General features: G+C 46.9%; 1 protein-coding gene and 1 long non-coding RNA gene across 2 annotated transcripts; both read left to right on the top strand.

Annotated features, from left to right (window-relative positions):
- Window positions 1-3,204: 3,204 nt before the first annotated feature.
- LOC136469814 (uncharacterized) lies at window positions 3,205-3,939 on the top strand. Its single transcript, XM_066467868.1, has one exon. It carries the CDS (start codon window positions 3,205-3,207, stop codon window positions 3,937-3,939), a length of 735 nt encoding a protein of 244 aa, XP_066323965.1.
- A 3,488-nt stretch (window positions 3,940-7,427) lies between these two features.
- Window positions 7,428-8,853, top strand: LOC136473408 (uncharacterized). Its single transcript, XR_010762608.1, has 3 exons — window positions 7,428-7,958; window positions 8,569-8,644; window positions 8,738-8,853. It is a non-coding gene; the product is annotated as an uncharacterized lncRNA (long non-coding RNA).
- Window positions 8,854-15,266: the final 6,413 nt, after the last annotated feature.

The raw sequence follows: 15,266 nt of genomic DNA, 5'->3' as shown, positions 1-15,266 counted from the left end.
CCCGCCACTCCCTCGTCGCGGCCCATCTCCTTCTCTCTCCCCGCGTAGCCCAACTTCACCCCGTCGACCGCAGCCCACTCCCTCTTTTTCACAGCCCAGCTCGCGCTCCGGCCCAAGCCGCGCAGGCCTGCTCCATCCTAAGGCCCAGCTCCCCTCCAGGCCACCCGCATGGAGCGCCTCCCTCGCTCCCCCTCGCTGACATCTTGGCCCCGCCCTCTTGCCTCGCTGACTAGTGGGACCCATCTGTCGGACGTCTCCCACCTTGTGTTGTCTCCTTTCTCCTGTCCACGACGGACTCTGCAGCCGCTGTCGAGGAAGTCCATCGCTGCCACGTCTTCGTGTCGTGTCGTGCACTGCATGCCACGTCTTTGCGTCGTGCCGTGCACCCCGCGCTGCCCGACATCGTAGCCTCACCACCAACCGCAAGAAAGTCTCATGGTGAGTTCGCTATGCTCCCCTCATTCTCCTGGTGTTTTTCTCACTTCGACCTGTGGTCTCTAAGACCGTTTTCACACTCACTGACGAGCTCTGCGTCGCCAGCCATGGAAACTACCGCGCCGGAGTCACTGTGCTGGTCGGAGAGATCCTCCCAACCCTCGGTAACCGTCCATCTTTGATCCAACAGCCCAGATTAGAAGATACCCTTTCGCAGGCAATTTTGCTAAAGAGCCCCTCAGTTTTATCTAAATAGAACCCGCACCGTGGCGTACTCCCAGAATATGTTTTCTTATTCTGGAAGCGTAGTTTCTTTCAAGTAGATTCAAAATACGTTTTCATCTATTTACAGTTTTGCCACTAGTTTTCTTTAGGCCATAACTTCTTCGTTTTAACTCCGTTTTGATCCATTCAAGTTGCGTTAGATTCGTAATTGAGTAATCTACATGTTCATCCTACTGTTAAATATATTTTTAACTTTTAAAATTTGAGGTTAGATTTAATATATTATTTTATTAAAGTAAATCTTGTTTAATTCATAACTTTTTTGTTATAACCCCGATTAGAGTGTTTTTCGTGCCTGTGTGTTCGTAGCAACGTATAGAACATCTTTAAAATATTTTTACTTGTTGTTTCATCTATTTGGTGTACTGTTCTAATTTAGATCTATTATTTGCTTCGTGTATGATTGCATTGGTGTTTGTGTGGTGCTTTATAATCATGTCCAGTCGGTGAGCTTTACATGTTGATCAAGAAAGAGTTCCATTGAAGGTTTAGACTAGAAGAAGGATATGAGTTTAAGGCAAGTATATCATGGGATCTTCCTTGTTGTCATATACATCTTTAATCATTTAATTCATACTGCATATGTCTACCTTGACTACCACTAAAAATTTCCTAGTACTTTGTTACCTTGTACCTTCTTACCTATGGGGTATTGCATTGGGCAGTATGATGCTAGTGCTCAAACTAAAGCCATGATCTTATAACTTGACTAATGGAATATGCAGTAAATATTAAAAGATGCTTTTTAGCAACATGGAATAAGGGGCTAGAACATTGGGCTGTTTTTATGGTACTCTAGATTCATCTTCCTAAGAACTTATCTGTAAACGAACATTCGGGACTTACAGTACAACTATGAGGGTTACATGGCTCTAGCTTTAGCTCAGTATGAGGATCTTTTCTAGTTTGTTAGAGGTTACCTTTATGGCGTAAGAATGGCTTGACGAATCGGGTATAGGACAGCCTCTACTCTTATGTGTATAGGTTGTGTGTCATTGTGCCATTCGATGGGGGTCCTATATCTGTTTGCCGAGTGAATCTAATGATTCTAACTTGTTAGATGAACCTTTCAAAGGCTTTATAGTGAACTCTGCCAACCTTCCTTGGTAGTGGGTCAAGAGGCTGATCGCCTCGGGCGAAAGGGTAAATCATGACTCACAGTGAAAATGTACAACCTCTGTAGAGTGTAAAATTGGTATATCAGCTGTGCTCACGGTCATGAGCAGCCTTAGACCCTTACGAAATAGATGATGAACCCTGATGATACTGATAATAAAGATGCTCACTAATGATTATTGTTTATACTATTCATTATTCATGTTTACCTGATCATGTGTTTATATAGGCTTATGATAAACTTGTTGCTACTCAATTGCTAAAATCATGACTCATTAAAAGCTAATCGCAGTTGAATCAGTGTTAGCCTTTTGAGCCTCATAAACCTCATGTTATATTTGTTGAGCACGACATGTACTTACACTTGCTTTATTTTTTAAATCTTTGGATAAAAATCCCGAATGGGTACCAGATTGCTAGAGTTTGGAGGAATTAGGCTTGTGATCAACCAGTCAGCTGTCCTTGTGGAATTGGAGTCTTCACCCGAAGATCGGAGCTGTCTTTTCGCTGTTTGTTGTCTAAGGTTATACCTTTTATACTAAGTATGTTATATATTGAGCATTCGTTTTTTTATATTACCCTTATTTGTAGCTATATGTAAGATTTGACTTTCTGGACTCACATATGGTGTGTATGTGGTTTTGTTCTTAAAACCGGGTGCTAAAGTGAGATTTCCGAGTGCTATGACTAATGATAGTATTACTACTTAAAAATACCAGAAGAATTTCACCATTTTAATACTGGTCTGGCATATTTCCCCTTTCTTCCGGATTGGGCACGCAGCAAGAAGTAAGAACACGCTGAAACTGTACTTCGTTTCTTTTAATTGACCGTCGACTTTAACCGATCCACCAACCGACAGTTTACGTACAGTCAAGATTTCAACTCCAAGAAACAGGTTGAATGAATGAGCGGCTGCTTTTTTTCCTTCTTCCCTCGTTATTAATTATGTTCAGATGAACGAAGATCAATTCGTGCTTAAATTTCGACTTGCAAGTCAAATTAGTGTACAGTGGTCCACTTAATTTACCACCTCCTCCTTATTGAATACAAATAAAAAATTGCTGAAGACATCATCTGGTTGGTCATGTCAACGAACAAGTATAGGCTAGCTAGGATAGCTCTCATCCGTTCATATTTGTAAACGGCCGGCCACTCTCCACCTCTCCTTCTCTGTAGAATCTGCATGTATTCATTTCTTCTCTGTAGGATCTACATGTATTCATTCGTGGCTAGCCAGAGCTATGCTCCTGTACTTAAACCCCAAATGAGTGAAATACAAGCTGCGGTCATTCTTCCCAAATTGCTTTCTTACATGGTATCAGTTGACCATTGATCCTCTTTCTCATCTTCTGCTGCTTTCCGGCCATGGCGAGCCCCGACGGTTCCATCTCCTCCAACCCGTTCGCTGCGGCCGGCGATCCTGCTCCTCCCACAGCCACCACACTTGTTCTCATCAATATCCACAGCCACGTCCCTATAACTCTTGCCACCGACGATGGCAACTTCCATCAGTGGCGCTCCTTTGAGCTCACCATCAAGAAGTTCGGGCTGCTGAGTCACATCAATGGCACGGTGGACGCCGCCGCCATGACTGATGACCCCGAGTGGCTGCAGATCGATGCCTGCATCGTGTCGTGGCTCTATTCCACGGTGTCCAAGGACATCTGGACTGACGTCTTCAAACCGCGCAACACCGCTTACGCCGCGTGGTCTGCCATCACCGGGCAATTCCTAGACAACAGCCTTCAACGCGCCGTCTACGCACAGCAAGAGTTCCATAGCCTCTTCCAGGGCGACATGTCCATTGGCGAGTACTGCGGCCGCCTCAAGCGGCTCGCCGACACCCTCTACAACTGCGGCGCCGCTGTCTCCGACCTGGCTCTCGTCATCAACACGTTGCGCGGGCTGAACAACAAGTTTAGTCATGCGATTGCTGTGCTCTCCACCATGACGCCGCCGCCGACGTTCCTCAACGCCAACATCATCACCGACAAATGGATCTTCAAGAACAAACTTCACCCGGATGGAACTCTAGAACGGCGCAAGGCTCGGTGGGTCGTCCGTGGGTTCTCCCAACGCCCAGGGGTCGATTTTCACTAGACCTTCTCACCGGTGGTGAAGCCCTCCACCATTCGCATGGTCCTCCACCTCGCCGCCACACGACAGTGGCCAGTGCACCAACTCGACGTCAAGAACGCGTTCCTACACGGCGACTTGGCTGAGAAGGTGTACTGCCATCAACCGGCTGGGTTCGTCGACGAGCTGCATCCGGATCACGTCTGCCTCCATGTTAAGTCTCTATACGGACTTAAACAGGCACCGCGGGCATGGTTCCAGCGTCTGGGCAACCACCTCCGATCCATCGGATTTGCTTCGACAGGATCCGACACATCGTTGTTCGTCTACAAGCAAAGAGATGACATGGCCTACCTCCTGGTCTACGTGGATGACATCATCTTGACTGCGTCATCGCCGTCGGCGCTTCGACACATAGTCCAACAACTCTGTCGAGAGTTCACCATCAAGGACCTTGGCGACCTGCGCTTCTTCCTTGGTGTTCAGGTTCGTCGAGACGCCACTGGTTTCTCCCTCTCACAGGCTCAGTACACGGAGGACATCTTGGAGCGAGCAGGCATGACCAACTGCAAGCCCGCCTCCACTCCAGTCGATGTCAAGCAGAAGTTGTCCGCTGCTGCTGGGGAACCAGCAGCTGACGGCACGTTCTACCGAAGCATCACAGGCGCATTGGCGTACTTGACTCTTACGCGCCCGGACATAGCCTATGCAGTCAATCAAGCTTGCCTGTACATGCACTCTCCTCGTGCTGCTCACTGGAACCTCGTCAAGAGAATTCTCAGGTATCTTTGTGGCTCTATCAGCGACGGCATCTTCATCTCCGCTTCGCCGTCGAACAACCTCACAGCCTACTCCGATGCCGACTGGGCCGGATGTCCGGACACCAGACGGTCGACGTCGGGCTACTGCGTCTTCCTTGGGGACTCGCTTGTCTCATGGTCATGAAAGAGACAACCGACCGTCTCCCGGTCAAGTGTGGAAGCTGAGTACAGGGCGGTGGCTAATGCCGCTGCAGAATGTTGCTGGCTATGGAATTTACTTCACGAGCTTCATGTTGACGTTAGGAAGGCCACTGTCATCTACTGTGACAACATATCAGCTGTATATTTATCTCAAAACCTAGTCCATCATCGACGAACGAAGCAAGTTGAACTGGACATTCACTTTGTCAGGGAGAAGGTAGCACTTGGTCAATTCAGAGTTCTGCAGATTCCAACTCGGCATCAACTAGCTGACATAATGACCAAGGGATTGCCAACACCTCTGTTTACAGAGTTTAAGTCCAGTTTATGCATTCGGACAACCGATGCTCAAACTGCGAGGGGTGTCAACGAACAAGTATAGGCTAGCTAGGATAGCTCTCATCCGTTCATATTTGTAAATGGCCAGCTACTCTCCACCTCTCCTTCTCCGTAGGATCTGCATGTATTCATTCCTTCTCTGTAGGATCTGCATGTATTCATTCGTGGCTGGCCAGAGCTGTGCTCCTATACTTATACCCCAAATGAGTGAAATACAAGCTGCGGTCATTCTTCCCGAATTGCTTTCTTACAGGTCAAAATAAGCATGTCTTAGTCATCACTCTAGCTACCAGCATGATTAGCCACTCTTCTTTACACAACTAATCAAAGCATCTGAGACTTGACCCAATCCATGCCGTCAGTGCACCACCGTGTTTCGGTGCCGCTGCGAGGCCCAATCCTCGACTGCACCAGAATCAAAAGCTCTCGAAAACCAACGGTGATCGTCACGCTTTATTTCTCTACTGTCATCCACTAACCCTTCATCAAATCATTCCTCAATCAATTTGGATGTCACGACTCACGAGCCTTTTGACATGGGATGTGAAAGCATCAGGGCCCAGCTGGATTAGGAGTGGCCAGGTGGCAGACGACGCTTGCGCTTACATGCACACAAAGGAAGCGATCAGATCGCCACACCCACACATGAGTGACATGATGATGGCGAGAGATGGTTGGGGGTGGGGTGGCCCAAAGATTGTGTTCTCCCAATCAACATGACCATACAACGGAGGAGAGGAGATCTTGCATTGCATCCGGAGAGGTCATTGACATGTGCAGGGCTCGCGCTCGCCATCGCAAAAAGGCTCTCTTTTTGCCTCGGCCGGCTACCTGCGGATGCATCCAGTGGCGCCGGACGAGTGTGATCGGGGAGGGCGTTAGTGCCCATGTAAATGTCATGGATTCGTGGCCTCTTGTTCTTCATTCAGTGCCTGTCGACGGCCACCGACCGACTATAGTAGGAAATGGAAAGCGTTTCGTTTCTAGCTGACGGACGGTGCTGCGTTTGTTTCTGTTGGTGGTGTGTCAGCGAGCGAGCCAAGAGGTGCGCTTCACTCCAGCTCATGGTCATGGCAAAGATCAGGGGGCTGGATTGGACGGAACAGCCCAGCAGGCAGCAGCATACTGCCTTGCCTTAGAACTCACTAGTGACTACGTAGTGAAACCAAGATGTGTCAGCGTTTTTGGCGGACGAATCCGATGCTGCCACCTGTTCGGTCGGCGGCCAGTTTTTGGTTCTTGAATTTTTCTCGGAGTGGTTTCAGTCAGTAATTGGCATCGAAATTTTACACCCAGGAGATCAGGGAGGGAAAAACCTGTTTCTCAGTTTCACACCCACCCAGGGCTAGGATCCACTCAGACGAGGTCTGAACATTGAGGGCGCTAAAGCTTATGCTCTCTCCATCAGTAAAAGTTATATTCCGGAATCGGTTTCACCGCGTTAATCAGAGGTTTCCCTCGTGAAATTGACGGGTGGAAGTGGAACCTTAGCGAACAATGGGAAATCGAGAGCTGACAAGATAACTTTTGCATTGTTTCTTCCTTTTTCTCACTTCAGATGCTGCTTTGCTCACATGGAGGAAGATAGTGTATACATGGCAGTACAAACGTAACTGATTGTTGAATCCTGGGATCACGAAGCACCCGGGAGCAAAAACTAGTCCATGTTGTACTGTACAATTCTGCTATCAATCAGCATCAAGAAAAATATGAGAGCAGTGTATGACCAGATGGAATCTGAACACAAAAGTTTTCAAATGACTGCAGAACGCATTCATTTTTTATTATTACTAGTTAGCATGCACGTGCTGCACGCACGTGTCTAAAAGATATTTGTTGTTTTTATTTGCCATTTTCTAGCTTGTTTGCCCTTATCATCTTATCATATTATTTCCATGTTTTTTAAAAAACCAACATTTTTTTGTTTTTATTTGTATTGAATTTTTTATGTTTTTTAAACTTTTATAATTTATAATTGGTCGCTAATTTTTATATTGTACGTTGTTGGGGCATTAGAGTAGAATTTCATATCATTCAGGTAAGGTATTATTAGACACACTAATCATGTTTTTTTCCTTATTAATGATTTTTTATTCTGTTTTTTTACCAACTTTGTATTTGTATATATTTTATTTTCTAATTCTAATTGGACCAAAAGCCCATTAGACCCTGGTAGCAGCGAGCAAGTGGCAAGCGCCCATAATTGTTTCTGTCAGCATCTAATTTTTCTACGGCGGCGCATCCCAATTCACTGTCTTCTCCATTTCTCTCCACCTCCTCTCCTCCATTTCTGCCATTACTCCACCTTGCTGTGCAGAGCACCACCGCCGAGGCTGGCCACGCGTCCCAGTTCTCGCCGCCGGTGAAGAAGGTGAGCCGAGCAAAGCTCCTTCGCGGGGTCTGGCCGCATCGCCCATATGACTGGCCGCCATAGCCGGTGAATCTGCCCGTAGGTTGCCGGGCAGGGCTGCGCCGGGTCTAACCGTGTCGCCCAAGGCTGTCCGCCGGAGATGGTGGATCCGCCTGCAGGACGCCGGGGCAGGTCTGGCCGCGCTGCCTGCTGGCCGCCGGTACAGGGCCGCGCTGTCAGGCAGGTTGCCGTTGCTGGTTGCGCCGTCCGAAGGCCGCCAGGGCATGCTCTCCTTCTCGTCTGTGAGGCGACAAGGGCGCCTTCAGCTCCTACTCGGCGAGTCCAGTGGTTGCTCCAGCAGCTCGCGTCTCCTTGCCGCGTTCTATTTCGTAGTAAGTTCAGTTAATTTCATTTAAATGTCAATTTCCTCCCTTTAATCTCCTTTTATTAGCAATAATATGCCTACCATATTCAGTTTTTGTATTTGATCACTAATCTAGTCAAACTGAAAGCGAAGTTATGCGGTGAGAATTAGTAGATTATAGAGATACATAGAACATGTATATGTAGGTATGGATAGGGATGTCTTATAGAATCAGAACCTAGCACCACGACCACTTTTTGATATATCTGTGTTGGATAGAGGGTAAATAGAGTAAAACTTTGTAGCTAATAATGTCATGTATCCCAAGCATGTATTGCAAAACTTATCTCTTAACATCTGTGGTTCCTGTGGCCACGTGTGGCACCCACGTGTCTAGAAGATATTTGTTGTTTTTATTTGCCATTTTCTAGCTTGTTTGCCCATATCATCTTATCATATTATTTCCATATTTTTTTAAAAACCAACATTTTTTATTATTTTTATTTGTATTGGATTTTTCATGTTTTTTAAACTTTTATAATTTATAATTCATCGTTAATTTTTATATTGGCCAGCTCCTACACATGCAACACCTGCCTTTCAAGCTGTATAAACTGAACTCAATTTTTTTCTTGCAGGGAAGTTAATGATTTTGCATGTTTCCTTGTTCCTCGGGTTCACGTGGTGAACCTCTACTACCCTTATGCTAAGCATGTAGGGATTCCTAATTCTTTTTGGTAATCAGATTCAACTAACTTCATTGGAGAAGGTTCTCAAAACCGAGTCTAATGGATATGATGTTAATAGGAAAAATGTTATTATTTGAGGAGTCCTTTCTGTAATGGCCATCTCTGCAGAGTACTTGCCACCTATGTACATTGGTGGCAAGGCTGACCCATTTGTGGCCCTGTACTTAAAGAGGTGAGAAAAAAAAGAAGACGAGGGTTATTATCTTTCCCAATCTCAGAGTTATGTACGTCCATATATTTTTTTCAAGGCTCTCATAATTCAGTATTATTGCAGGTTGTGATAGGCGCGCTAAATCCAATATGGAACAAGACATTTGATTGATTATACAAGATGCACTACATGATTTGCTCATGGTGGAATTATGTGACCACGATACATTTGGAAAGGTGTGCATTCTATCTGTTACATATTGTTTGTTCATTTGAAATCTAAAACTCCCTACCTTGATTCTTTGCGGCTTAGGACGTTACTTCCAATTTGTCCTTGTGTTATTCTTTATAAGGTTTTTTTTCCATTTCGTTGGCTTGACCAGATAAACATTCTGGTTTAACAAGTCAGAGAAAAACTGTGCGAGAGGCTAACCGAGTGGCACAGCTAGGTTTTTGGTTGTTGTATGCAAGATTCGCTTATTTCACAATTTCAATCGTACCTAAACACAATAATATATTATTATAAATAGTTGAATACTTTATTAACATTAGACCAATAAGTTTAATAATAATCTTGCAGTAACCAAATATGTAATCAAACCTGTGTTGTTTGCAATTAGCATGCTTGATTAGGATGACGTTGTTCGTTAACATCGACCTTAGCCCTTAACTTTGCATGATAATTATGGTGATATTCCCAAATTTTAGCCCGTCTTTCTGCATGTGTCTTTATCATTACACTACACACCAGTATGTTCTGTTTCATATTTCAGTGTGTTTTGCCTCAAATATATAACATTTAATAGTACTGCAGTAATATTTCAAATTTGTAATCAAACCTGTGTTGTTTGCTATCATCATGTTTGGATTAGGATGATGTTCTTCATTAGCACTGGCCTTAGCCCTTAACTTTGCACGATAGTTACGTTGATATTCCTGATTTCTAGCCCATCTTTCTGCCTCTTTATCATTAGACTGCACACCAGTATGTTCTGTTTCACATTGCAATTAATTCTATTACACATTTATAACATGTAATAGTATTGTAGTAACATAATTAACATAAGTTTAAATCAAACCTGATTGCTTCGCTATTATCATGCTAGGATCAGGGTGTTCTTTTTGTTACCAACAGCCTTAGCCCATAACCGTGCACGATAGTTACGCTGATATCCTCGGCTTCTAGCCCATCTTTCACCATCTTTATCACAAGTCATTACATAATTAGCTTGTGCTTCACGTTTCCTTTTACATCCTATTGAATTTCTATTCTTCAAGCTGACTTCATCCTCTAACAAATATACGAAAATGTTATTTGATTTTGAAATAAAAAATCCACATAGACTGATTTTTAAAAAACAAATAACAAATCACCTTGAACATTGCCGTCTTGTCTTGTGGTCAGATTACCATCTTGTCTTGTGGTAGAAGCCATAACAAGATTTAGGTTGTCTTGTTTATATTAATATGGAGCACTACAAACAAGGAATTTTAAAGCAATGGTGAAACAAAAAATTAAAGATAAATGCATTTAAGCAATTCAGGTTTAGTTGCAACTTGCAAGTCGAAAAAGAGTAGATTAATCTTTAGAAACATGTAGTTGTAAGAGAGTTCAAAATAATTTGCAACTTGCAAGTCAGAAAAGAGTAGATTATTACTTTTTAGAAACATGTAGTTGAAAGAGAGTTCAAATTAATTTTAATAAACACGCAACACAGATTATATTCGCTGCTCCAGTGGATCTATCCTCAAGACCCAACGTTGATTCTCTTCTCGCTCGACGATGCTACCGAGAGCACAGAGCGAGAGAGTCTCGACGGAGGGATCTCGGCCATGATGGATGTCCTGAACTAGGCCAGGGGTGTCCAGCATGACGTAATCGTTCCTACTAGCTGGGTATCCGCTTGATCTTCCCTCTCGCTTTCTTTTTCCTTCATGTATTTTTGCGTTTTTGACACTGGTCTTCTTTTTAGTCCCTCATTGCTTGTAGCCAAGAGAAATCACGGTTCCTCCACGAGCAGAAGGTGGAATGGGACTGCCTCACCGAGGATGCCCGACTATGTAGAGATGTGAGTGCCTAGCTTGTTGTCGCCCAACAGCGGAAAGCCAAGGCACGTCGGGACGTGGAGGAGGTCCATGGGATGTTCTAGGATCTGTCGGCGAGGGTACAGTAGGATGAGGAGGCAGCCGCTAGGGTCCGAAAGGAGCAGGACGAGCTGCTCCAGAAGGATGCCGAGGCCTACTAGCGGGCCATCGACCTCCTAGCTGAGCTAGAGAGGGAGCGGTATCTCAAGCTGGAAGCCGAGGAGAGGTCCGTGGCCCTGCAACAGAAGACGAATCTAGATGCCGAGCTGTTTGCCCGGCTACGTAGGGAGTGAGATGAGCTACGCTAGACTGCAGAAAGACTCCGTTCGGAGCGCAGTATGGCCCGCGAGGAGCGTGACCTAGCCGTTGAAGAGCACGGTGAGGCGCGTCAGGGGGTTAGCTCCCTCTAGATAGATCTTGGAGCCACGGTGGCCTGAAGGCTGGAGGTCGAGAGCATCTCTACCGGGCTGGGCACGGAGCTTGCCAAGGTTGAGGGATTCTTTAGGCCGAGAGTGATGAGCCTGATCTCATGTGCGCTGCCGTCGGGGTGGTTTTCAATGACCTAGGGGTGGCGCAGCTGGAGGAAACCAGCTCACTTGCAGCCCGTGCCGTAGATATTACAGCACGGGTGCACTAGCTTGAGGAGAACGCCTTTCACGCCGGGATCACCCAAGCCTTTGCTGTTACCCGCTCTCATTATGATCAAGAAATTAACTTGGACGTAATGAGCCTCAGCTTTGCGCCTGGCTACGAAGCCTCTAAGCTGGATGAGATCGAGAAGGCGGTGACTCCTATTGCGCGGAACCTGGCGGATAGGATGAAAGACATAGTTCTCCCCTAAGGAGGTAGTTAGTCGAATGAGTTTGATAAATATTTATCTGTAATATGTGGACAAGTGTTGGTAACTTTGTGTCCGAAAACAGATTTGTAATTTTGTTTTGCAATTTTGTTTCGTTTGTTTGATCTTACTTTCTTCCCTTTTGCATTCGAGAAAAAAGGTTTATGCAATCCGACCCTTTCGTTCGTTAAGACCATAGGACCCGAGGTGTAAAGGGGGAAATTTCGATTATGCTGGTGAGCAAAGTTACCATAGCCGTCGGGACGTGGGTTTTTTGCAGTCTTACCAGGCATGCTCGTTTATCTGTTCCCACAAACCTTACCGCTAACCTTAATGCGAGGAAGAGGCTTGACGCAACGACTATTTAAAAAAAAGAAGGTATTTATACCTTTATCAGCCCCCGAGTCAGATCCGACCCTTGCGGTTGCTGCGGCTAGATGTTACTAGAGACCAAAGCGAGGGTAGCGAACTTGCTCTTGTATTCACACGTACCCCTTACTTAGGATTTTAACGATCGTTCCGTGACCGTGTGTTTGGTCTCATTGCTGGACCGGCCTTCCCCAAGCCCCCACACGTGGCGAGGATTCAGTAAGGGTCGGCTCATTTTGTGACTATCGCTCCGTTCATAGTTTTCGCAACTGGAGGGGTTGAGCCAACGTCGCCTGCCTCGACGGCTCGAGGGAAGCACATGATGAGCTCGCTAACGGGGATGTTCGAACAGAATCCGGTCCCGTCGCTCATGACAGGGTCGACAAAGCCCTCGGGTGGCATTCCATTGTTCCGTAACCCGCCTTCCAACAGATTCCCCCTCAATGGGGATTCTATGGGCTCGACTAGAGGCTGGATTGAACTAGAAGGTTGAGATGACCCTATCTGCCTTTATGCGGGTTAGGCAAAGGCCGTTGAGGCTCATCAGCGTTTTCTCCCCTAGCTCTTGTTCGATGCGAGGAGGCCTCAGGCCCTTCATGGGCTAGCCTTTGAACCTTGGTCTCCTGATCTAGGATCAGGTGGCTCGAGCCTCCAAACCCGTTAGGGTCTGATAGGGGTCGACCGTGTTTTACGCGTCACCCCATCCGCAGTTTCTGCAACCGAAGGGGCTGAGCTGACGATACTTGTCTCGATGGCTCGAGTGTCACGCAAAATGAGCTCGCTAACGGGCATGTTTGTGTGGAATCTAGGCCCGTCATTTCACTAATGAGGTCAGTAGAGCCCTCATGTGGCATTCCACTACTTCTTAACCCGCCTGCTGGCAAATGCCTGAGCCGTTCGATAGGCTTAGGTGGCCCATTGGCCTCTCCTCGATAGAGAGTTTGTGGTTTTGGCTCGAGGTTAGAATCGAACGAGAAAGGTCGAGGTGTCCTTGTTCACTTCTGAGCGGGGTCGGGCAAGGCCGCTGGGGCTCATTTCGGTTTTTCTCCCCTTGCTCTGTTTGATGCGAGGTGGCCTCGAGCACTTCGTGGACCGGCCTTTGAACCTTGGTCAGTTGCCGCACATATCGAATGAGGTGACTACCCCTTCGTGACGCAACACGAAGCGTTGAGATGCAGTGATTGCATATGCAACGTCTGGATGTATGGGTTTAATGTACGATTTAATCGAAACAAAAGCAGGGGTCGGTGATGTTACCTTGGTGGTATGAGCGATGAGAAGCTCTTACCGGACATATCCATGCGGGGTTCGGGTCCAACGTTTGCGATGGGGCCGGAGTGACCTGCACGAGCATCACAATTTTCCGTTTCTGTCTCTCGGTGGCAATCTGAGCCGTTCGATCGATTTAGGTGACCTAACAGCTTCTCCTAAAAGGAGATTCTATAGGAGGACCCCTCTGAACCCTTCTCAAGAAGGCGGATGCTAAAGCTTGGGGTGCGGAGAACTGTGAATTTGATTATGCTGGTGAACAAAAACACTGTAGCTGCTGGGGCATAGGGTCTAGCGGTTCATCCAGTTCTACTCAAAGTTTTACACGCGCACACCATGCCTCTGGTTTTAAACATAAGGAGGGGTCAGGCGAAGAGGATGTCTAAACAAGTAGATACTCTCGGCAGCCCCCGAGCGATGTTCATGCCCCTGCCGTTGCTTGGGTCGGAGGCTCAGTAGTGAAATTAACACGCAAAGTAAGTAAATAAAGGTGCTTATCTTTCGGTAGTCATTCATTTGGCATTTACCTAGGCTGTTCGATCAACCCAGTTGGCCCATTGGGCCCCCTTGATGGGGGTTCCTACGTCGGGTCCTTCCAGGTCCTATGTGGGGAAGCGGAGAGTCGCCTTCAAGCGGGTGCGCCTTATTTCTCGTGCTCAGCGCGCGGTAGTGGTGGGCCATGCCCAGGCCATGTCTTGTTTGACCAAGCGCTGTCTCATCGAGCAGGGTGCGTCCCGTTGGTCAAGGCGCGTCCCCTCGAATTCCCATCAACATCGAATTCCTATCTGCATTGAATAGGGGAAGGGAGAGGGTTTTTTGTCCTAACCTTTCGCCTTTCTCCAACCGCTGTGTCTTGTCCTTAAATAGGGGGGAGAGGAGTTCTCGTCCCATTCCTCTGCCTATTCCTGAGCTGTCGCTTCTCCTCCTTCCTTTTCACTGAGCGTGTTCGCATGTCACGGCGGTTCCTAAGTGAGAGAGGGTAATGCGAGGGAGAGGAGAACTCACAGATCCGTTCATGAATCTGAAGCTCGATGTCGAGCTAGAGGTCATCCAACGTAGATGTAATGGTGCTGGCCGCCTTCGTCGAGAAGGGGCTGCTTCCGCCGAAGGAGGAGGCGTACTAGAGGGTGCCGAGCGTCATCGGCTTTGTCGTCGTTCGCGAGGCCTTCGCCGGGATAGACCAGTACGGGGACCTCCTTCGGCGAATCTTCTTCGGACAAGCCTTGTTGGTGGGGAAGTCGCACATGACTACATCGATGGGGGGTTTCGCCCTTATAGCCGCTCAGATTGGCCAGTTCATGAAGTTTGATGAGATGTCAGAGACATCCATCAGTCACAGCGGCCTTTCTTCAGCGGGGAGAGCCCCCAGTCTAGGTGTTGTTGTCAGGGTTGCGGCTGATAACGATCGTGTAGCCCCTAGACGCCCTGGCGAAGGTGCCACGGCTACCGGCGTGGTGCTTGACGTTTGTTGGTGTTTTGAACAAACACTGGCAAGTAAATTTATAATTGTTGTGTGTTAGGCCCAGATGGTGCACTAAAGGACATAAGGTTTATACTAGTTCGGGCTGAATGTCCCTACATCCAGTCTACTGCTGCTCGTGTTATTAGTACCAAAAAAGGTTCATAGTAGGGGGTACAAACGGTCGAGAGAGGGACAGGTCCCAAGTCTCTGATGGAATGGTCGAAAGGACGCCAAGAGTTCGGTTGCTGCTTGGTTGTGTGTTGTTGAATTGATCCATCAAAAGTTGGTCCCTTTAGCAGGGTGCCCTGCCCTCCCTTTTATAAACCAAGGGGGGAGAAGTGGTTATAGATGGGAGAAAGAGGAAAAAACCAAAGGCAGAGAAAGTCCTTCAAGGGCACCAGGTCTTCCTTTTCC

The sequence above is a fragment of the Miscanthus floridulus genome, chromosome 8, assembly GCF_019320115.1.
Source record: "Miscanthus floridulus cultivar M001 chromosome 8, ASM1932011v1, whole genome shotgun sequence".
NCBI classification, from domain to species: Eukaryota; Viridiplantae; Streptophyta; class Magnoliopsida; order Poales; family Poaceae; genus Miscanthus; species Miscanthus floridulus.
Note: the sequence above shows the minus strand (reverse complement) of the source record. Positions and strands in the feature narration are given on the sequence as shown.